The sequence below is a fragment of the Anas acuta genome, chromosome 18, assembly GCF_963932015.1.
Source record: "Anas acuta chromosome 18, bAnaAcu1.1, whole genome shotgun sequence".
NCBI lineage: Eukaryota > Metazoa > Chordata > Aves > Anseriformes > Anatidae > Anas > Anas acuta.
Window position 1 is genome coordinate 9,792,657 of NC_088996.1, and position 23,842 is coordinate 9,816,498.

General features: G+C 36.1%; 1 protein-coding gene across 1 annotated transcript in view; it reads right to left on the reverse strand.

The window, feature by feature from the left end:
- Window positions 1-3,112: 3,112 nt before the first annotated feature.
- PITPNC1 (phosphatidylinositol transfer protein cytoplasmic 1) overlaps window positions 3,113-23,842 on the reverse strand; it is an 83,757-nt gene continuing 63,027 nt past the window's right edge. Inside the window, exons 6-10 of the mRNA XM_068655492.1 lie at window positions 19,576-19,671; window positions 10,953-11,108; window positions 10,157-10,220; window positions 6,620-6,738; window positions 3,113-3,255 (exon numbers count right to left, since the gene is read on the reverse strand). Coding sequence (XP_068511593.1) covers window positions 3,250-3,255; window positions 6,620-6,738; window positions 10,157-10,220; window positions 10,953-11,108; window positions 19,576-19,671 — 441 coding nt within the window. The 3' untranslated portion in view covers window positions 3,113-3,249. The remainder of the gene's footprint in view (window positions 3,256-6,619; window positions 6,739-10,156; window positions 10,221-10,952; window positions 11,109-19,575; window positions 19,672-23,842) is intronic.

Consider the following 23,842-nt stretch of genomic DNA (forward strand, 5'->3'; position numbering starts at 1 on the left):
CCCTCTGCCTCAAGATGTTACCCAAGCATTCTGACCTTCCTTTCCATTTCACGTTGTGTGATTTTGTGGAATATTCCAGAAGCTATCCTGCTTCAAAACCAAAATAAAAAAAACACAGGAACAGAGATGATATTTAAACTTCTTATGGACAAACTGGTTAATTACTGTCTGGTGGGGAAAACAAAGTAGAACATGGCAGAGGTTACTAACATCGATGATGAAAAGCCTGGCATATTTCTTATCCAAAGCAATGAAGATATCTAGATTTTTTTTTTTTTTTTTTTTTTACCTTCATTAGTAAGCAACGTGGATGATCATGAACCTTATTTTGGCCAGCAATGAATTCAGGCTGTTTGGTCAATAAATCTGGTACTCCTCAAGACCAGCACTGCCTGGTGGAAGTACTACGGCAGCAGCACATGCCGATGGACACAGCATTAATGGGTCTGGCATTTTTTCTGTGACACAATCAGTGTCTTTCTCCTACATGTCTGTTACACAGCTACAAGATGTGTCCTGTTCAGGCATGTTAATAATTTTCATACATGCCTTACCTCCCAAACCTACATGGTGTGATAATCATCCTATCCACATGAGATTTGAAATGAATCAATTAAACATCAGTAAAGGTATAACTGCTTTGGTCTAGTAATCTGTAACAAACCCAGATGCCAAAACCTCTATAGAAACAGTAACACGTAAGCACAAGGAAATTACGACTAACTAGAGCTGGGCAATTTTTTCTTTGACAAACAACAAATTAATTGAAAAATAGACTTGCATCAGGTGGAGCAGACCTAAACTATTTCTACATAGTTAAATTCAGGAAATAAAAAACAACCAACAACAGTTTATCTTTTAAAAGGTTTCCCTTCTCTGCCAATGTCTCAATCTTGCTACTAAATAAATAATAAAGATTAGACCAGTTATACTCATTATTACTTAATTTGCACACTCTTAAAGCTGAAATCATAAACTAATGCAATAAAGTTTTGTTTGCAGCATCACAGCGGCTTTTTTTTTTTTTCAAACAAAAAATCATCACCTGTCAGCTTACTAACTACACAGAATTACAAACTCTGGGAAGAAATGCAAAGCAAAACATGGACAGTAAGTGGGAGGAAGCATGAAGTCAGACCATAGCTAACCTACAAAGAGCTTCTGGATTTTGCTAGCTACAGGGTTTTAACTATTAATCAAATATACACTTGTTCTCAGTGCAGGTTGACAGTGGAATTACCTCTCCTGCTACTAAAACTACCCTATAAATACCACACATTCAACATAACTTCTACTGGATCTACAGCCATTGAGAAGTTCAGTGCATTTAAGCCAGTCAAATCATTACATTGTGCTGAGAAGATGGCACAAACGTCCTGTACAGGTAAAAGGCCATCCCCAAACTGATTGTTCAATATTCAATGATAGTTCAGCTCTGGAGGACTCTCTTCTCTTTATCCATGTACCACGTCACCAGTGGTACAAAATACCACCCACTTTGATCGTATCATTCATGTAACAGCTATCATTCACTGGGAATTGAACAGCAGCTTATTTAATGTCTACTACAGCTACCCATCAAGATAGATATTAATTAAATAGCAATTTGTATGAAAGAGAACAAAGTACCCCAAATGGGGGTCAGAGGGAAAGTTTCTCACTGAGTTTACATTTTGAAAAGTAAAGAAGGAAGGAAGAGAACACTTTTGCAATTCATTTTTCTCTTCCCCCCTCAATCTACACTTCCCTTCTGGGAAGCATCCATTCTAAGTTTTAATTCCTGAGATTGAAGAGTGATTTCACATGCAGACCAGGAGGTCTTCTGTTTCCTTATTGTCACCCTACATGGACTGAACAGCCCCACGATTCATTTGCTTTTCCAAGTGACTTATTTTATTCACTCCTTCCCTAAAGGCGGTGGTAAAGCCTGGAACTAGCTTTTTGTTAGTAGAGATTGTGCTGTTTAGGAATGGTGAGAGCCAGGAAAGAAAAAGGATATCTCGTATTTTCTTTCCTTTACATTCAAGGTCTTAGAGGGTAACTACCACTCTTCTTTCAGTGAGAACAAGACAAAATTCATTGGTTTTCCCTCTCAACTGGCTCAATTTAGCTGCTTTTTCTTTCTTTCTTTTTTTTTTTTTTTTTAATTTGTACATGGAACATCATTGGAACACCAATATGAACTTAAGAGATCACAAAAGGAAAGCTATTAAAATACATTATCTACAAGAAATAGGTGGTTTCTTTTACAAATTCTGTGCAAGATAGAAATAGTTCAATGGCCTCAAAGTCAGTATAATTAATTACAATTGGGGCTTCAATACAGTGATATTTTAGGTTTGAAAAGTTTAATGTTTGTTAGCTAGGCCCCAAATCCTGAGTCATATTAAGCAAAATATGAATCTGAGTGATTGCTGTTGGTGTTCACGTACATTGCAGGTCAAAGGTTTATGAACATACATGAAAAGCCTGAGCGTAGGATGGATTTTAAAATCAGTTATAAAAGAAGAAAATTGGAGCTTTTTTATCCAGTTAACCCTGCATTCTGCTTGGCACAAATTTGCCTCAGAAGTCCTTGGCAGCTTTACTGAGCATCTATTCCTAATTATAAATTCTATGACCTAGATGTGGATTTGTACGTAGAAATACTGCTACAGAAAGATTTATTTTCTTTTATAGGGTTCTCCTCAGACTATTTCATTGTAGGTCAGTAAGATGCACCATATGGCTTGGAACACTGCTTTAGGAATATATAAATTACATTCTCTTGCATGCACTTCTCTGAAGGTTTTAAGGATCAAGCCTGAGGAAAGAAGCAATCTTTCCACAACAGTGAGATTATCTGAAGCAAAACAAAACAAAACAAAACAAAAAACAAGAACAAAAAAAAAATCCAACAAACACCAACCAACCACCATGACCTTTCTAGAAACTGTATTATGTTACTCTTGCTGTGGTAGACATGGCTTATCAGGAGGAATCATGCTGAGTTAATTTAAAGTTTTTTTTTCTCTGGATCTGGAAGAGTGAGTGTTTCTGGAGCAGACTTTTTTCGAGGCCGGTCTTTGGGAACTGTTAGGAATTCGGGAGCATCTGTGGAGAGAGGAGTTGATGGAGCACTAGATGGAGCACTGCGGGTTGAAGAAGGCATGGAAATGTTAGAGATAGCTATTGCAGGTGGAAAAATCCCAATTTTCTTGTTGGTAGCTTCCTGAGTTGCTCGTTCAAACTCTCGGACTTCATCCATTGTCATGTCTTCAATAAGAAGAAAAGAAAGACAAATGACATGTTAGAATAATTTCAAATGATTTCATTAACTCAGTTAAACTACTTCTAACCAAATTTCAAATCAGAAAGTGATTTCTTATCATGCGTATCATTCAATGATTCTCCATATGAATTCCATCTTATTTTAATGCATTGACTGGAGTACAATAAAAGGCCAATGTAAAGAAAACGAAGTACATTAAGCACGTGCTAATGGTTCTTCTATCTGGGTCTGTGTCTGAACTGAATAATGAGTGCTATATCAGGAACTGATGGAAAAGTCAAGCCATTTCACAGGCAATTAAAGAATATATTTAGATACACAGTCAGCAAGTAGAATTTTTCAGAACTTCAAACAAAACAAAACTGACTTTTTTTTTGTTTGTCTACATTATGAACACAAACTGACAAATGCCTGGCACTGGTTTGTTTCCCTGCTGCAATTATCAATTATCAAAACTTCTCTCTCCCCATACAGAGCTTCCAGTGACTTCCAGTTACCATTGCTTGCACAGAACTGGGGCATTATGCTTTTCTACTAAGAATGCCTAAACAATTCCCTCAGACCTGATAGTCACAACACATTTTCCAACATCCCTGGAAAACAGGCAAAATGAGATGAAACGTCAAAGCCACTTTGCTATGGAAAATCAGGTCCACATGATGTTTCAGAAGTAGTGAAAGTCTTCTCATGCAGGTGATCAATGTGTCACAGTGCTGTAGAAACCCACAAGAGGGCAGAGCAATCCCAGCATAAGGTTTTCTAAACTGAGCTGTCCAAAACTTTTTTTGATAAAATCCTAAATGAATGACATCTGCTGCAAATGGGTAACATGAGAAAAAAAACATAATATGTATGACATTCTGAAACCTGCTGCTTCATGCCTATATTGCCTGCAAGATGTCCACTAAACCAACTAAAATAAGTTGTATGGTTTTCACTGAACACCACAGTAAATCTGTGTGTTTGAAAGAATCACACAATTAAACTCAAAATATTCAAACTACCCCAAGTAGAACAGAGCAAAATCCAGTATCTGAAAAATACTGATTGAAAGAGCTGACTCCTACCAAAGACAAAACAGAAACCAACAACCCCTTCTTCCCAACGCATGAGAATCTGCCCTGTAATATTTCTTCTGAGTTCTTTCTGGGTAATTATTTTATAAAACATAATAAATCTTTGGGAGATGTGATTAAAACCCCGTGGGAGTGTGGTAGGATATGGATAATTTATGCTTCACAATCAAATAATAAAGAACTAAGTTCTGCAAATGATAAAGACATTACTGCTATCATTCTCTACTCTTTCTCATCCATTGTTGTCAGTTTGTGTGACATCTTTGTAAATCTTGTGGTATATGGCATTCCTTTTCAAGACTACAATTTAGCAGTTTCATTCAAGTTTCATTAAGGCATTTAATAGATTCTCCGAGTCCTCAAAGCTCAAAAAGGAACCCAAGCAAACAAACAAAAAAACCAACCCAGAAATACAAACACTAGCATTTTAATCAACACAAAATTCTGGCATATCTGAGTGTCTGAGCCATGGGACTGGCCATAGAGCTTACCATACAAAAGGCAAAATGATGTATTTTCCGTACATCGATACTTTTTAATATTAGCCAGCTGCATTCATCTGTAGCCTTGGCTGCAGATGTTAGGTAGAAGAAGCTTTATGTTGTATTACAACATGATGTTAAATAAACAAAACCAAACAAGTTGCCAGCTGCCTTCTCTCCTCACTGCAGATTACATTCCAGGGGCCTTTTCAGCCTACAGAGCTGTGCCAGTGCCGGTTATTAGGAGGGAGGACCAAGTTCTTTTCAAATCTGAGATAAGTGGTGGAAATAAACAGGTGGTCTGTTAAATAAACAGGAGGAACTGTGTCTCCAACACCTACTTGTGTTGGAGATAGATTTGAACCTGATTTGCTGATTTACACTCTATTTTGCTCTGTAACAGTGTGTAGTCTTTCTGAACTCAAACTGTTTGAAAACACCCCAACAGCAAAGGGAGACCATGAATTTATCTCAGCTATTTTTGATTGAGGACTCCTATATAAAATAAAACAAAGCTTGTCTTAAATGAATCAGAGTGAAACCAGACAGGATGATTTCTCAGCTTACTGGCCATTTAAGTGAAAATTGATTGAAGTCTTACTACAAGGTATCCTCCAAGACTGTATATTTTAAATTCAGACATGAAATACTCATTATCCCTTCAGCTGAATTTTGCTTTTTAACTTATACTCACCTTAAATTCACCTCTGTTCTGATATACTCTCAAGTAAAACAAGTCCTTGCCCTGAGCTTAGAAGGCTCAGACTGTGAAATATATCCCTGCTCTTTCTTTTTTTCATAAATGACAAATTCTGTCCTGACCTCAATGGTAATTTTGCCACATGGGAACTCAGGATGGCAAATTTCATACAAAGCCAAATCCTGAAGTGTAGAGCCAAAGTCTATTCACTGAACAGGTAAGGAGTAACCTTGATGCCAAGAAACTGCAGCAAAACAAACACAAGAATTGTCCTCCTGTTTACCCTGTAGATAACATCTCATACTGGTGAGAATTTTTACTAAGAACAAAGGATTTAGGACTTCAGGCCGTGCCCCACAATTGTTACTTGAGTAAAACCATCTCTGCTCTGTTCACAGAAACAAAGAAACAATAACATTTTTAGAAGCAAATATCACTGCATCTTTTCTATTTGCAGATACTAATAATTTCCAATGTTAGGCATCCACTTGAGGTGCCTAAATTAGGAACCTGCATTCTTACGGTTTCCAAAATCTGAATCAGAGCACCTACACATCAATGTGCCCTTTTTCACAGATTGCTGGTATATACTTCTGAAAGTATTTCTTCTCACCTTGTTGGTAGCTAATCAATGATGACATTAAAATTAGTGAATAAGTCATTAGCTTTCTTTCCTGGTGAAGCAAAGAGTTTTATTATTCCCACAGAAATTTTCCACTCTCCATGTTCCTGGCTTTTTGACTGAAGAAGTCTGAACTCTTGCATTTTTATTTTTTTTTTAACTATTCAAATATAGAACGTAGAACTGACATTTAACTACTGCTTTATGCATCCAACTCAAATTAGAGAATTTTGTTTTCCCCGAAGACAGGGACTTGTATGCGAGCCCAACCCCACCCTTTCTTACATCAGTGGCAGTTTACAGTGCAAAAGAAAGGATTGCACTTCATGGAGAAAGATTCTGTTCCTGTTGAGGCAAAATTGCCCAAAAATTCCACTGACTGATCAGCAAGATCAGTTGGCTGTTCTTCTCTGATCTGTGCAGGTATATTACTTAAAGATGGGCAATATGTTTTAAAAATTGACATACTCTTGCTTTGGCATGGCTCTCTATTTCATCCACAGTAGATGAATGTTGGTTGCAAACTTTAATGTTGGTTTTTTCATGCATATTTTTCTCGTATTCTCGAACATCATCCATAGTCATATCTGTAAAAAGTTCAAAATTGTTGGCATTTTCCATTGATTCAATGCAAACTTAATTTCTTAAGAAGGTTCTAGGAGTACATAGTCTTTCAGCAGAAGCCAAAAAGGATTTAAAAAAAGCATGGAGCAACTAGCTTTATGAAATTTGACTCATAAAGGTAGTTATATCAGCCAAGGAAGGTGTAAGAAGGTTAAGTCAAAGGGAGTCAGAGAACAGGAAGGAGTGGAAATTGTTTGGGAGAATCTGTGTAGCATAAGGTAGGCAAAAAAGTATTGAAGTGCAGGCCTTGGCAAAAGCCAAGATCTTCTAAAAAGATTTTAGAAGATCCCTTAGAATAAAGGACAGATACAGAAATATTGTAAAGATTTACTTACCTTTGCAGGAACTTTCTAAAAGATTTTATATTATCTTTGCATAGAGTGTCTCAAAACCAGCAAACAGTTTTACTGTTAAAACACACATCACCTCAGATTCCAGAAGCTAACACTTAATTACACCAGAAAGTGGATTAATAGTGAATATGTTAATAGCTTTGTAGCCTCAAGCCATTTAATGCATTATAAAAATTACACATACTTTACAAATAAGGGTAATTCTACTGGTAGGATCATTTATCATTGTCTAGGCATGCCTGATGTTGTCCAACTTGCAAGTAGTATGTTAAACGCTTGCTATGCAACTCAAAGCAATCGTTAAAGATTTAAAGACGTTTTTGTCGTAAATCATACTTCTAGTAAAAACATTCAGAATCCAATTAGCTGACTTGTGACCTTACTCTTCTGAGTATTTTACTTGTGAGTAAGGTATAAGTGAACACAATGGCTGTCACAATTTTGGTCCATTCTTTGCAATTATTTCATAATTACGGAGCTTCATGAAAATAGACATCAACCTTTTATACATACAATTTAAATACCACTTTACTAGCACAGTACACTTGGAAATGTGTACCATTTTTGGTAATGTACGCCATGGTTCTGTTCTTGAGGCTATTGTTTTTCTCAAGTTGATTATGTGCCATTTGGATTTGTGCACTTTATATCACAGCACTTCTTGTTATGCAATATGTGGGTCGTGATGCATTTTATGAGACAGCTCTTAAGGAAAGATATAACTTCAGCTGTTATATTAGTAGCATGCTGTAATACTTCATCAGTGAAAATGAAGTGCAATCTAAAATTTTGACCAATATAAAACAAGGAATTCCACTAACATACTCTTTCAACTTTTTTTTTTTTTTCCTGTTGTCTGGAATGAAAGACGAGCTCATAAGCCATGTAGATAACATGCTAAGATGCATTTTGCCAAGCAAAGAACATGCTCTTTATTAGTAACTAACATTCTGAAAGTAGACTTTTCTTAATAAAGCTAAATCCAGTTTAGTAAACAAGACACATTCATACTTACAGTAGCAGTAAGAGTAATCAATCAGTAATATCAGTAACAGTATGCTTGATAACTGATTTTAATATACTGGTTACTTGATTCAGTTTAGCTGACTTGCACCATCTCAGTCTTTCTCAAACTTTAAATTGAAAAGGTAATAATTTACGGCAAGCAGACTCTTTAAAAAGATAATGAAATACTCGGTTCTAGTCAGCAAGTCTTACCACCTGCTATTCTCAGAACACTGCAGAGCTATAAAGGCTGCAGACAGCACAGAGAGTTACCTAAATTAACATTCTGCACTTTCTTTTCTTCTTCTTTTGTAAGCCTTGCTATATATTTAATCTTTATTCATATCTATTTTAGAAAGCCAAGATTTTTTAGGTTTTGTACTTCACCTGACAAGTACATACTAAAATTACAATATATTATTTAATAAGACACATCATGACAGTAAAAATCCACAGATAATTGTGTACTGAGGTATTTTGTTTGTAGAAGCAGTATTTTTGACAGGGTATATTAAGAGTTAAGAATCTGTGGCTAAATATTTTTGTGCCAAAACTATTCCATGTGTTTAATTTCATGATTACTCTGTTGTCATTTTTATCAAAAGCTCTGCTAAAGTGCAGATCACTCTTGGCTTCTCAGTACTGTTACTTTGTCTTGTCTTTAAGAGGTATTTTGGGGGCAAATTTCTGGGCTCAATTATTGTGTGAAGTCAGGCTTCTTTATTTAAAGTCATCAGTTAAAGTTTCTTTGTTTTCTTTGATTATTTTATACATAAAGTCAGAACAGTACATATTAAAATCAGTCATGGTTCTAATGTTATAGAAACTATTACATTTTGTAAGAAAAGTCAACACAACTGCATCTGTTCTGAAAAATAACTGAATCAATTTAAATCAGCTGTCAAAAAGTCAATTTAGAAAACATCTTAAGTGATCTACCCAGGGAAAAAATTTAATCTCTATTTTTTTTTCTGTTTTGGGGAATAAACAGCAGAAGTATAGTCTAGTCAGGTAACTACTGTTCTCAAAAGTCTTTATCCTTATGAATGCACACACACAGGAGACTTCATTTTGTACAGGAAAATAGTAGATCACTACATTTCAGGTAAGAAATTTATATATGTATATATATGTATATATACATATATATATATATATAAACTTAAAAAAAGCTCTTGGAAGTCTTCCTTACTGGGTATAAAATTACTGCATTAGTTTATGGCTACACAACAGAAGTAATATATATATTAGTAGATTTCACTATTTTTATAATCATTACGGCACAAGCTTTTTCATGCACTATTCAATTTATAAGATATTCTCAAAGATATTTATATTCCCAAATAACTATTATATGTTAGATGGATATTTTCTCTTCTACAAGTATCTATGATTATGGTTTTATCTTACTGAAAATACACGTACAAAGGACAAACCCTGTGAACTTATGCCCAATACTACAGCTGGTGCATGGATTCAGAACAGTTTTTGCATGCAGCTGCTGTTCAATCAGACCCAGAGGGTTTTATATTTATATTCATTTTTCAGAAAGGACATTAGAGTTCTATCTTTCCGTTATTGCAATCCATATTATCACTTTAAAACCTTCATAAAAAGCTGAAAATGTGTTAGATCAGAGGCCCTAGGAGTTTGCAGTATGGAAATTATTAATAAGAAGCTTTAATAAAACCTGCATGCAGCTCTCCATATAGATGACTCTTGGCAGAGACAAGAGCTTCTATCTGCCTACAGTGCAGGATGACTGGACTGATGTATACTCTGAGATGCATGGGATATAGAGGCATCCCTGTATGATGCCTACCAGCTGCCAAAAATACAATCTATCCTTGCTAGCAAAGAACCTGCCATAAATGAACTCCGTATGTTCCAGAGAAACTGAACGTATTTCTGTCTCTTTCATGAACAACTTATGCTAGGACCTGATGGTCTATGAAAGCAAATGGAAAATTGTTAATCGTGATACGCTTTTTATCTCAAAGAGCTCAATTTGGAGAACACTTACCATACCACTCATCAACCCAGGCAAATGCCTGCCGGTGACCGATCAATAGTATATCTCTGACCACCTGTGAAACAAGGAAAAGGTTAAATACCTTTGCAGCAACAAAACATTTTAGAAAAGTGACAGTGTTGACTTTCAACAAGATTTAATGTGAAAAATATTCTGTCAGTTTTATCTCTAAGAAGAGATACCCTAGAGAATCAGACATCCTGGCTCTGAAGGTCTTGTAGTCCAACCTCCCACTCACAACGGAACTACTGCCAACGCTGGATCACATCAGCGTGGCTTTGACTAGCATGGGAAGCCATTTGGGAATATGTACTGAATCTCATAATCTTTGGGAAAACAGACTGGAACTCTTCCTTTTCCTTATTAATTCTTTGGATGAGTAGAAAGTCAACTCTGAAAAGTATTATCATTTGCCTGTTGTGCCATTCAGTAATTCATTTTTTACTAGACTGATTGGAAAGCTCTCCCACTATCTGTAAGAAACACTGTACATCATTGCAACTTGTACATTACTCATTTATACTCACAAATCCTTTAGGTCATATATTTATCACAGCACTGAAAATATTACTGATATTTTTTCTCAGCCTTAGACCCAAGTAACTCCAGGCTTTGTCAAGTTTACACCCAGAGATGAACTCTTTGGATTTGCTCCAGACCTCTCAGACCTTGAGAGAGGTTCAGCTAAGCCTCCTACCTCCAACATAGTCACAGTTATATTCCTGTGCAGGATAGTACTCAAGTTCTGCTTACGTGAAGGATAAGAAACAGCTCTTGTTTCACTGACCTTATGTACAAATTGTTCTACTCTGGTTTGAAGTCCCCAGACTTCAAATTTCACAGTCACAAGTTTGTAGGAACACATAATTGGCTGATGGGTCTCTCTCCAGCCTTCTTTTAATTGGCCTCTTCCAGTCTTCTGTGACTTGAAATATTTAGGATCCTGCAAAACAAAGCAAATATACTCAGAAATCCTGGAGAAGTCTTCTTTGTCTGTCTGCTAAAGTAAATGTTTTGGTAAGATATAAAATATGAAAACACTAATAAACATCATGAAAAAGTAAAATGAAATGGGCTTAAATGAGCGCCAGGCTATAATAACGTCCAATCCTGTCTTTTATGCCTGTCTTTTATGCCAGTGAATTGATGGCATTCTTGGAAGCTACTTTGGAGCTCATTTGATCTAGGACATTTTCTACTATAGGAAAAAATGTTATTGCAAGTCATTCCAATGCAATGCACTCCAAGTGTCACTTACGGCCTTTGGAAGCAATGAAGCAATGTTGTTTCTTTAGGACTTGTTTTTACACTGCTCCCCCAGTGTGACTTACAGGTGCTTTTTATCCATGCTTGTCTTCATGAGATCATGTCCAGTTTAAGCTTTGACGCATCAACACTGATGCGACCCTGGCTGATATTTTGCAATTTTAAGTGAACTTGTATATCTAGATCGCTGGCTAAGTATGAAACTCCAATTTGGCTATTTCTATTTACAACTGAGTTATGATGCTTTTGGGCAAAACTATGAAGCACTGATTTCAACACTGGCTGTCTTTAACCAACTGTAAAATCTACCAGTGTTCACCTGTGTTGCCTTGCCTAAAGCTGAGATCTGGGAAGCTCTTTTAAATTCATCCTTTATTAGAAAAGCTGTTAAACATTTATCTAAGTATGCTTTAATTATGTGCTCAATGGAAGATGATCAGAAAAAAACCCTAACAAATCAATAAGGCTACTGGGATTTTAATTTCTTCTTTCCATTGTGATCTTCCATACCATACATACCATTCAGCACCATTCCTTTTTTCTAGTGTGTGTAGTTATCTCCTGACTTGGCTTCTGTTTCTTTTCCATAAACTGAAGCGCTGTCATTAAAGCTTATTTACAAAGTTCTAATGAGGTGACAGGCTTCCTTCTCTGTGAAAGTCATTGCTTTTATTGCTGACATGTTCTTTTTCTAAATAGAAACTTTAAACTTGCAGTATAATAAAGTTTCAAAGTTAAATCACCATAAAAAACAATTCAGCATCATCATATATCATAGCAACATACCACTGTATATCACAACTCATAGTCACATGCTGTTGCCATTCTTCGCACTCAATAAAGCTTGACCTCAGATTGATCTAGATATTTTCTGGTTGAAAGAGCTGTTTTATAGCTGATTACTGCCTGAAGCAAGCACTATAATAATAATAAAGTAAAAAGAACTAAGATGTAAAATTCTAATAGATGGTTCCATAAGTAAAGAAATAGATTGAAGAAAGTATCATTTTAAATATTCCCGCAAAATACTGCAGTGTAAAATAAGTATTTCTAAAAAGGAAAATCAAAAGAAAATAGTAATTTTATGTAAGGATGGTCTGCTGTTTCTTACATACACATACACTGGTGGGATGAAGCCATTGTCTTGATTAAGCACTCTGGATCACCCTTTAATAATACTGAGTGTTATGCGGGGATACTTTTATGTCAGTTCAGTGATAATCAGATCCATAATGGAGTAACTTCAATACAGTCCAAAGAGATTAATGTAATGAATTTGAGTTGCTACCAAACTTTCAAAATCCTTAAATAAAAATTAAATAATGAACAGCTACGCTGCAGGACTGCTCAGTCATAGATAAGACTTGTGTCTTGTTCAAACCGCAACAACCCTTGGTTTTAGTTTGTTTGCTTATTTATTAATTAATTTAATAAGGTAAACCCAGAAGACAAGTGGATTCATAATGGAAATCCTTTTTAAAGTGGTGGCCCCCAAACAATCCATTTACTGCAATGCAGTTCACCCATGACATCACTCCTAGTTCCAAACGCTTTTAAGAGTTCCCAGAGATGGCACTTTTACTTCCCTTAATCACGTCCATTTTTCTTGAAGGACATGCTGTGTAGTCACAAATTGGCTGGACAGCTTCAAGCAAAGAGCCAGGCAATGATGGACAGTATAGGCAACTTGTATCTAATAGCTTTAATGGGACTGCCTGCCTTTCTGAAAACGTTAACATATCGGTACTACAAAATTGTAGACTGATGAATGGAAGCCAGGAGAAAGAAAAGAATCAGAGAAACAGATTTCCAGACTGCTGTATGAAAGTTCAGTGTGTTAAAGACGTTACTGTGTGCTTGCCTGGGTGAGTTAAAACCTGGTTCACTGGGAGCAGTATGTGAAGGCTGTGTATAAGCTGAGAAGTGCAACGTGAGACACACAGCCACATTAAGCAAAGTGAACATGAGAGTTTAATCTCTTCGTCATCAATTCAAAGGGCATAAATGTTTTACAGCGGTGAGTTGCCCTAAGTAAAATTAATATCACTGGCTGTTTTACCCAGACGCTAAAAAAAATTAGGTACTTACAGTCTCAGATTATTTTAGAAAGATGCTAATTCTTGCTCAGGAGTTGCTTGTGCTATGGTTTATGTGAGAAAGTATTTAGAGGAAGAATTTCCATGTGTTTCCTTATATTTAAACCTTTATTTGGCCTCTGCTGTTCGTCACAGCCACAGGGAGCATCCCAAGCCAGAAAGACCTTTGGTGTGACCAGGACTGCTAATGTTACACTCTTCAGCGTCTGATCCCATTGAAATCAATGAGAACATTGATGTGAATGCCACAACCCAGAAGGATTTTAAATGCCTAACTCACTGCTTTGAAACCTCAGATTAAGATTCACAGCACGGAACCCTTTCTGCAATTAGGCACATCAGGTTCTTCTAAAAAAAAATGAAGCAGTGATGATATTTTTTTATTAAATGCAAGTAGAAAAAAGTACCAGTACACAGCACTGCTCCTCCTCCTGACCTTCATGTTGCAGCTGATTAGATTAGTCAGGTAGGACAAATTAGATTCCTGCATCATGCCCACATCTCTCCAGGTCCTGGAGCAAGCGCTGAGCAGTCCCCATACCAGATCAAGGATTTTCCTTTTTTTTTGCCTGTGAAAGGTACAGCAATTTGCCTAACACATGCCAGAGGCACCAGGCTGAAATGAAGAAGCATACTCTCTAGGCCATGAATCATGACAAACAGAAGCCTGAAAAACTTCTATCAGTGACTGGAAACCAGGCAAGCTGATCCTACATCTGAAACCGTATTCATGTTATTATTTAGGTCATCTATTTTGTGTGTACCTTATTTTTGCCACCCATGCCTTCCTTTCTATAGAACCCATCATCCAAAGAACACTGCCTCTGTTCACTATTTTCCTCTTAATTTGTCTACTGGCAAAATCCTCAATCTGTTTTAAATGTAATGGCATAGCAAAAATCTTTTTTGTTTAAATAACCTTCCTGTGCTTTTATCAGACCCAATTTATTAGGAAAGCCCATCTGGCAAATCCTTTTGCTAAAGAGGAGTAAAACCTACTCTGTATTTGTAATACATTATTGCCAGGTGCAGAGTGATTTAAAAATAGCACTTCTGCTAACATAGCAGAAACATCATTACCTGTGAGCTGGGCTTATTTGAGAATAAAATATAAAACTACAGCAAAATTAAGTAAAAGCCGCAGTGGGATGGGTATGGTTCCAAACATGGCACTCTCCCCATGTTTCTTACTTAGGTCACATCTGTCAGATCCCAAGTCAGCACACTTACAGTCGGAGATCCCATTATTTTGTATTTAGCATTTATTTACTTAGTGTACCTCATGGACTGCAGACATCATTGTCATCAGATGTGGAACTGTAACCCCTGCTCCAGGAGGCAAGCACTGATGTGAAAATACAGCACTGGCTTGTTGTAAGGCCTTTTCAGATTTGATTCTGAAATGTTATTTTTCACTTGAAGTGAAATAATTAAACACTTTTGTTGCTTATAGGAATGTAACTTCCAAATCTTAATATGTATACTTTCCCTTAACTATGCCATGGTATCAGGCATGATTTGAAGATCCCATACTATTCTGCTGCTAATAGGACCGCCCTCCCTTTGTAAGGTGGAAGCTTGTATGAGACACCTTGCTCATCTCATGACTGGTCTGTCTCAAAAATGACTTGCTGTTTGTATGGTCATTTTAGCACTGAAAAGATCCTCAAGCTGCATATGGTCTCCACAGGTGAAAGTGCATTGTGCTTACGCCATACATCCTATTCTCTTACTGGATGGTATCCAAATGCCCCCAGAAAAAGATTCTTCCTGCCTTCCTTCTCATGCATGGATTCATTTTTTTCAGACTCCTACTGCACTATATTCCACCAGTATGCTTTTGAAGTTGTCTTTTTTTTTTTTTTTTTTTTCCCTTCCCTGGTTAAGCTGAAAACCAATTTGTTTGATCTTGAATTTCAGAACCAATCCTTCATGGTTTTAATACATGGGATCTGCATTTCACCGTCAACTCTAGTTGCTAGGTTTTGGATTTTAGCTTACTTAGCCTAGTGCTCTGGAAAGCTTTGTTGATGTTAAGACGCTACTATAGAGATTTATTTGGAGTAATTTTTAAAACACATTTTTTTTTCTCTTTTTGAATTTCCATAAAAAATGTGTTTTCTGGAAGAGCCAGCTAAATACTTAAAGAATTATAAATACAGGGACAGTTCTGAGGTGTTAAATTATGATAATCCAGTCAGCCTTTATGTGAGCTCACAGCTGACTTTAGTAAGTAAAAGGGTATTTTCATTTGTTTTTATGTCCTGTACTGAACTATGGTACTGAAAGCTACACGCACTCACTGTGGGAGCTGAGGCAGCTGCATTATTTCAACCATCATAGTTTTCTGGATAAGGCATGTGATGGATTCAGAATGTGACAGATTCAACCTGGACAGTAGAAAGCCGGACCTACTACAGTGCAGCTGTGACAAAGTCAAAAAAAGGCAGCAATTGAAGAAGGAAACTGCAGCAGCTGCACAAAATCTTTCTATTTGGAGGTAGCTTAAAAAGTTTATTCCATGTGTCCAACTCAACTGCTTTGTTATAAACAGGAAATGAAGCACTGCTAATTCTGAGAACTTGAATATAGTGGCAAAGAACATTTTGCTCAGTATCTCATATCTACAGTAAATGTTTCATTTCAGTGAATGATTCACTTGAGGCCCTCACCCTTCAGCACAGCTCAGTTTTGTTCTTTTCTATAATTTAGATAAATATACATGCCTATATGGGGAATATGTGATGGCTGGCGATACTTATTCATTGATGGTAAAGTCACAAGGAAATAAGACAGATCCTCTTACCTGTAGGATTGTACTTTCTTTATAAAGATATAATTCTATTTTCAATGTAACATGTACATTCAGATTTGGAAATGTATGACTTTTTATAGAAAAACAGGCACACCTATTAGCTTAGATCTAGATTTAAGCTTTCTCACTTTAGAACCCTACTTTTAAACATCTTAAAACATTAAGGGGTTTTAGGTCCATGTTTATAAAAAAGCTACATTTATGGTGTAGGAGCAGTGGTAAGGACTCTGGGGGTCACTTACCAATGAGGTTCATAGATGGTCATTAAGTTAAAATTAACAAGCATTATCTGCTTTGGGATATCCAGAATTCCTGCAGTTACACCTCCTGCAGTCTTCTAAAAATGCTTCCATAGAGGACAGAGCTGGACTCTGTACATGTCTGTAATAGCTTACAAAACTGTCTTCTGAATCATTATCCACATTGTGATTTAAGTCCTTTGTGCATGCACTGACAGATAAGCCCTCCACTCTTAAGGGTGTTCAAATCACTTAAGTGATTCTGGTCGAGATCACTCAGTATTATTGGCAGAGGTTCCTTCAAAATGTTCCTTAATGCAATGACAACCCTTCTTAAGCCTCCAGCTAACTATATTTTGACTTTTCAATGTCTGATGCTTTGGGTCCCTTGGATATCTCATGAAGCCTTCAGTGGTAACTCCAATATTATTGCTTCTATTAATGATATCTGTGCAATATATACACACCCATATCATTTGATTATATAAATAAAACACTAAAACTGCTGAAGTTGGTTGTGAAGTTAATCAGTGAATAATTTGATGCACAAGTGCAAAGAAAGGTTGCAGTCAAAATGTAGAAAGGAATGAAAAATTTAAGATATTGACACAAACAGCTTACCAAGGACAAGTGAACACTCTAAAGCTAAAAATAACTGAAATCACAAATACTAGCTTAATTGCAACTGTGTAATTAGTACTGCTTGATCATATCATAAAACCACCTCTATGTGTAGGCTTATTAACAAATCCCAAGCAGGTTAAGTAGTGTACGAAAGGTTTAAATTATTTAAGCTACTTCTCTAATATACGAGTAATACAGTTAGACAATGAAAATTGCCATTAAAAGCAAGTATATTTTCAATTGAAGAGGGATGCATTTTAATCTGGATATAAAAGAAATGTAAGGATTATTTCTATAAGTATGCTGACCCTGATACAGAACTTGTTTAATTTTAAGCATGTGAAAGAGCCATTGAAATGAAGAGATTACTGACATGCCTGAATTTAAATCATTCTCATTGCTCTTTCTGGATCAGAGTCAGAACACTTATCCAGTCGGATCTATTTCTTAATCCTGAGGATTGTACTCCACTTTTAATCTTTAACCTTAGTATCAATTCAGATTAAGTGATGTAAAACCAGCCAAATTATTGTTATTAGTGCAATTAAAATACCTTTTAATTATCTCTGAAACTGTTATTTAGAAAACACAGACCATTTCTTGTTTATATATGGTTACTTTTTTAATACTGTTCTGATTGAAAACAGACAGAAATTACATTTACAAACATTAAAAATATTTTTATAGTTCCTAAATTATGTAAGAGACCTCAGCAGGAATGGGAACTTGGCTTCATGTTCATCATATGTTAGCATAAAATACAGAGTTTGTAAGCTTTGGAATTCACTGAATTCAGCTATTATTAATTCAATTATCAATTACAGTATGTGCACAGTTAAATGCTAAGGTGTTCTCATTTTGTAGGAATTCTGAAACAGAATTTGGAAGCCAACATGTAAGTCATCCATCGGTACAGAAAAAACAACAGATGCTGGTCTATTTTTGTTGTCTAAAACCATAAAAAAGATTCCATTTTGCTTGGAATAAGGTCTCTAGATTTGTCTTTGAAATACAACACGGATTCAAACTCTTTTCTCACCTAAGATGAAGCTGGTTTTGTATATCATGAGATTAATCATATGAAAATTATGTTTAATAGTTGGCTCCAAAAAATGGGAAAGCTGAAAAACTAGATGTTACCATCATGTTTACAATTTGTGGAAGTGCACACACTAAAATGAAACATCTTCCATTATTTCTTTAAAACATGGTCAAATACTGATACGTTCAATAACAGCAATCATTCCTAAATGGAACCGGACAATCATGAAGTTCAGATAAGGTGATGGGACCAATAAGCTGCTTCATGAGGTGTTACATAATTTTTGGTATGTAACAGACTGGTTTTATTACCCAAGGAAACTAATAAAATTACTTTTCATTCTACCGTAGACCCAATTTTATTTTATGACCAGGACATAAAATTTCAAATAGGATCTATAAATAGAAGACAACAAGTACCTGACTTCTTAAGTCTGAAAAGCATGTCTCCTATGGTATAAAAATATATTCATTGGCAAGTCTTAATTTTCTATCCTAAAAATGACTGTGTAGTCTCACTTTGTATAGTCAAACAGCTGCCATACTCATTGCCAGCTATGAATATATACTTGGCTCCAGAGGCAAATCATATCTCCAAAATGAAATGCAAGCATAGATCTGATCACTTCTCTCTAGTTACTTATTCTGAACCATCGTTTTTTACGTCTGATGTCAAAACATTAAGACCACATCTTAGTTTGCATGGTTGTTACTGATTTCAGAATAGTTAATTGCATTGACCCAAAAGAAACAGACAAACAATCAAATATACATGGGAGCAATTTTCAAGGGAATTTTAGAACAGCGAATGCGTCTGCTTGCCATTGATACTTTTTAGCAGATTTATTACATTAGGTAGCATGCTTCAGTCCCTCTTGGTCTCACGTCATGGTTGCCCCTGAGCAACTGTGCATCAGCCCTATTCTCACTGCAGCATATTTGTCCTTTGCCTCAGGCTTAGACACTTCACATCTTCTTTCTTGGGGTGGGATGTGGATAAAGAAACCAGTAATGTTTAAAACTGCTCAGATCTGTAAACAATTAAATGAGCTTCCCAATTCAAAGAAAAATGTTTTGTATTTTTAATGAAAAGGACACAAACTGATAAGGATATAAAAGCAATTCAAAAAGTTGGAGTAATCTGTAAAAGAAAGTGCCAAGCAATCTAGATAGAGAGGTTGCTATCAGCTTCCCATTTAATCAAAAGCTTTTAAAATTCTAGTGACCACCATAATTTCATATCAAAGTAAAATTGTTTTGATTCCTATCAAGGTTTTACTGCAGCCTCTTATATTCCCTTCATCATTTCACAATCAAGTTGTCTCTTACCTCTGATTCTTTGTAATAGCGCTCAGGAATTTCATCACTGGCAATATCAATAAAGCAGACTTCTCGTTCCAGATCTTTAGCTTCATTGTCAAAAATCTGCAAGAGTTAAAGAAACATGATACTAACAGAACAACGTACTTATAAAACACACCTGGAATGAGGGTTAAAAGGCATTTTTGATAACTCGTGCAATGAAACACTAACCTGCCTGTGGGACACAGTCACATTCTCTAGCCTAGGGCTGGTGCCAGTGTATGCAAGCAGGCAAAGGAAAGAAAATGGATGCTATCAAGATCATATGTAAGTAATGTGTTCTTGTTATTTCTTTAGGATCTGGCCTTGAACACCAAGTCCCTTGTTCTATGCAAGGCAAATGATGGGCATATATGGAAAATACTCACTTTGCAGCACAGTATATTTCTGTGACTCTATCCATAATTTAATCATTTAGGTATCTTAGTGACCCATGGGACTTAGGCTTTGTCTGCAATAAATGTTCACTTGTGATTTTGGAACTTGGAAGTAAAAGGCTATCATGAATTGGTGCCATAAAATTCAGGGAAGTTGTGCATGCACTGTCAGGATCAGTAACAAGCTAATAATGTTTTTTTGTTGTTGTTGTTGTTTTTTTCCCTTTGAGGCACAATGTTCTACAGCTAACATTTCCAGGAAGCATAAATATTGTTTGTTTGTTTTTTAAATACATGTAGTGAACACTGTTCATTTCATTTCACCTTACAGAAACAGTTAAGTATACAAAATGCCAACAGCTATTCAATAACCAGAATGCTACTTCAGTATTTCTGAAAGAAACGTAGCCTCCCATATAAAGCATTCAAAGTGAGCAATGGAGTGCAGTGAACTAGTGTACCAGCTGGTAAGAAGAACATTGCTCAGGAAAACATAATTCAAATAAATGAAAAGCTAGTTTGACTACAACTTGAATTTATCTTGGAGTGAAATTGACTTCACCTTTCTCTACTGGAATATAAAAGGCAACACTGAATGCTTACTGGACTGGATATAAAATGTTAACATCTGAAACTGAAGAAGAACAGAATGAAGGGAAACTCTGGACTGTTTCTATGTGTATACTTACTTTGTTCCCCAATCCTTGTTTTGCAAAAAAAATTATGTTGATTATTTGAAAAACAATTGAACTCAAAGGTCCTCTCCCTGTAACGTTCTTTCTTAGTATTGGAATTTTTTTTTGATAACTTTAACATCTTATGTATATAATATAAGTTGGGTTTTGATAAGCTTCTTTGCTTTCTCTTCCCCCTTCTCACCCCTTCAAGAAAATCCAGGTATACAGTGCAGCACCTTGACAAAATCAGTTGAACTATTTCTGGAACAAAATGCATTTCACTATATACTCTGAGCTTTAAGTAAAATAACGGAAATTTCTCTTAAATGGGCATCACCAGGTCAACTTAAGCCCTGAATCAGCACCTGGTTTAAATATAAGCCTAATACCGTTAAGCAGATACATAACTTTGCATGTTTGCAAGGATCTAAATGTGGACTCTTTCCCAATAACTCACCTGAAGATGCACCCTGCTCTATCACAGGCTTGATCTACATACTGCACCTCTAACTAATGTAATTTTGCAGTCTTTCTCTCTCTTTAAAATGCTTTGCTAGAAGTGCAGATGGCAGATGCCATTGCCAATCTGTCGAAATCAGGATGAATTTTTAGCTGTTTCAGCTATGCCTTATTTGCTACTTAGGCACTCTCTGACCACTTCCTCCATTCCAAAAGTTTGCTGAATGACATTCTCACTTCTCTGTGCTAGCAGAAGTTTTTGTCTAATCATTTACACTTCTCCCCTTCTTAGATTGTCCTCGTAAGATTTGCAGACAGAGATTTAATCTTCTCATGCTATCAGCACTAGAAAATAAGAAGTCATTAGAGAACAAGACTGATTTCTTTCTTAGCTCTAATTCTCTTATTGCCTCTCCTAGCCACATAATCTGGGATTCTCTTAAAACCTGTAGGGAGGATGGGTTTATTGTGTTTGTGATCAAAGAGACTAGAGAAATTTAGAAGTTTTAAGGGAAGAGATTAAAGGCCACGGAAAGAAGCATAAGGCTCCCAATCTGTGCAACTGTATTTGCAAATGTGCAGAAAATGAATGGTGAGAACAATCTGTGTCCTTAAGATGATGAAGAAAGGCAGAATATTAAATATTATATTGGAAAGAATTGGACATGCTTTGCATTTGGAAGCCAGATAATTAACGGAGATTGAAATACACAATCAAATGAAAAACAGGGCAACGTTCAGGCTGAAGTGTCTTTTATGGCTGGTTTTCTTTTTTTTTTTTTTTTTTCGGTGACAGCTTCTTTAAAACAGACTAACATTTACACACTTCCAATTTCTCAGAGGAATAAAAACTCATGAAGAACATTATTTAGATTAATTCACCTACAGAATGACAAAAAGTGGAAGAGAGGCTTTAATTGGGTCATTTTTACAACTGTCAAGTTGTTCCTTTTGTGGAAAAATGTCAAAAAAAAAAAAAAAAAAAAAAAGGCCCTGGCAGATGATCCTAAGAGAGATCACTCAGGACACTGCAACAAAACAAGTGCTGGTACATTTAAATTTCTCTCCTTTGTTTCCTTCATGGCCTGCAATGACATGTCCTAGCACATACTTTGCTGGTGACTTCTCTTTTCCCTGTAGCCGAAGCCAGAACATTAAGATTGGGTATGAGTTGATGGTAAGAAAAAACAAATAATCCAACCCTCCCAATACAAGCTCCTTTCCCATTTTTCTTCTTTTCCCTTTTTCTTCAGGCTAAATTGCTAACTTCATTCTCATTCAGATGTAGCTAATCCTGAAGTTAACTCTTATGGACAATCCCCAGAGCTAACCTGGTTTGGCTATAAATAGTAAAAAGCCAGACACAGCCGAATTCATTGATTAAATTCACTCTGGACAGCTCCTGCTACGACTCCAGGGTCAACTGTGCGCTTGTTTGCCTTGGCTTTGTTCCATAATATATGATTCTCTCTTGTGATGGTTTGTTTACTGTCACTGAGAGGAGAAAAGGGAACTGCATTTTTTTTTCTTTTAAATAGCAAGGATTACTACGTAGGATTACTTTACTATACAAGGAGTTTGTGGTCAGCAGATGGTAATAACGCCGGTAATTTGCATTTTAAACACCAGCACAAACAAGACAGGAAATTTCCTGTGGAAACAGTTAAATAACAGATCGACTCTGAAGTAAAGACAAAGTGTCAGAGGTGAAAGTGCTGAAGCAGCCTGGATAGAAAATTCAGTATTCTAAGCCAGTAAGCTTGAAAATGGCTGTGGCTTTCACTGGAAGCAAATTTTCCATCCCCTCTTAGGCTATGGGTGAGAGATCTCTGTGTTATTCTTACTTGTTATGTTAGATCCGGATAGTCAGCCACTCATCAGCAGGGAAATGAAATGGGTAATAGCTGAAAGATTTTCTTCTAAAACAGCAGAACACTTCTAAATGAATTACAGGCAGGTAATATGGGAGCAAACACGATTATCAGCCTGTGTGCTAAGTCATCAGACACCCATACCTGTCAACACCCAAACTTAAGGCAGAAAGATGACACCGTTCAATATACAGCACGTGAATGTAATTTATTGAAATGACAATTTCTATTATAAATCAAATTTCCTCTTCTGTTAAATCCTTATTTGAATCAATATCTCTGCCTGAGAGCATTACTCTTCCCTCTCCGCCTCCCCATCTCCGCTGCCCTGCCAGCAATGCCAACAGCCAGCCCAATAACCTTAAATCTCTTGCCAATATTTGGACATTAAAAGGTAACAGCCTAGTGGGATAGGCAGGCTATGACACGAATAGCATGACAAAAATATCTTTATACATTAGAATTTGAAATTGTATTAGATTTATATCTGATTTTCTGACTACTACATTGATTCATTCAATGTCATCTAGCTCTAAAAAAAAAGGAAAAAAATCAGTATGTGTCTAGGAGAATCCCCAAGCTTAGATGCATATATGCAACAACATATGCTCATTTTTTCATGCAAATATTGATATTTCACTGGAACTTTCAAGTTTTCTTTGTATCTTTGCTCATCCCTGAAATGTAGTCAAACTATGCAACTTGCAGTTATTGAGAAATTTGTAAGATGACAAGTGCTTTCTGTGCCTAGAAAACATATATATACATCATTAATTGGATGGTTTAAATCTAGTTTTCATAGTTAATGAATAGGCAGAAGTATAACTGCAGTAAGGACTGCAAGAATAAG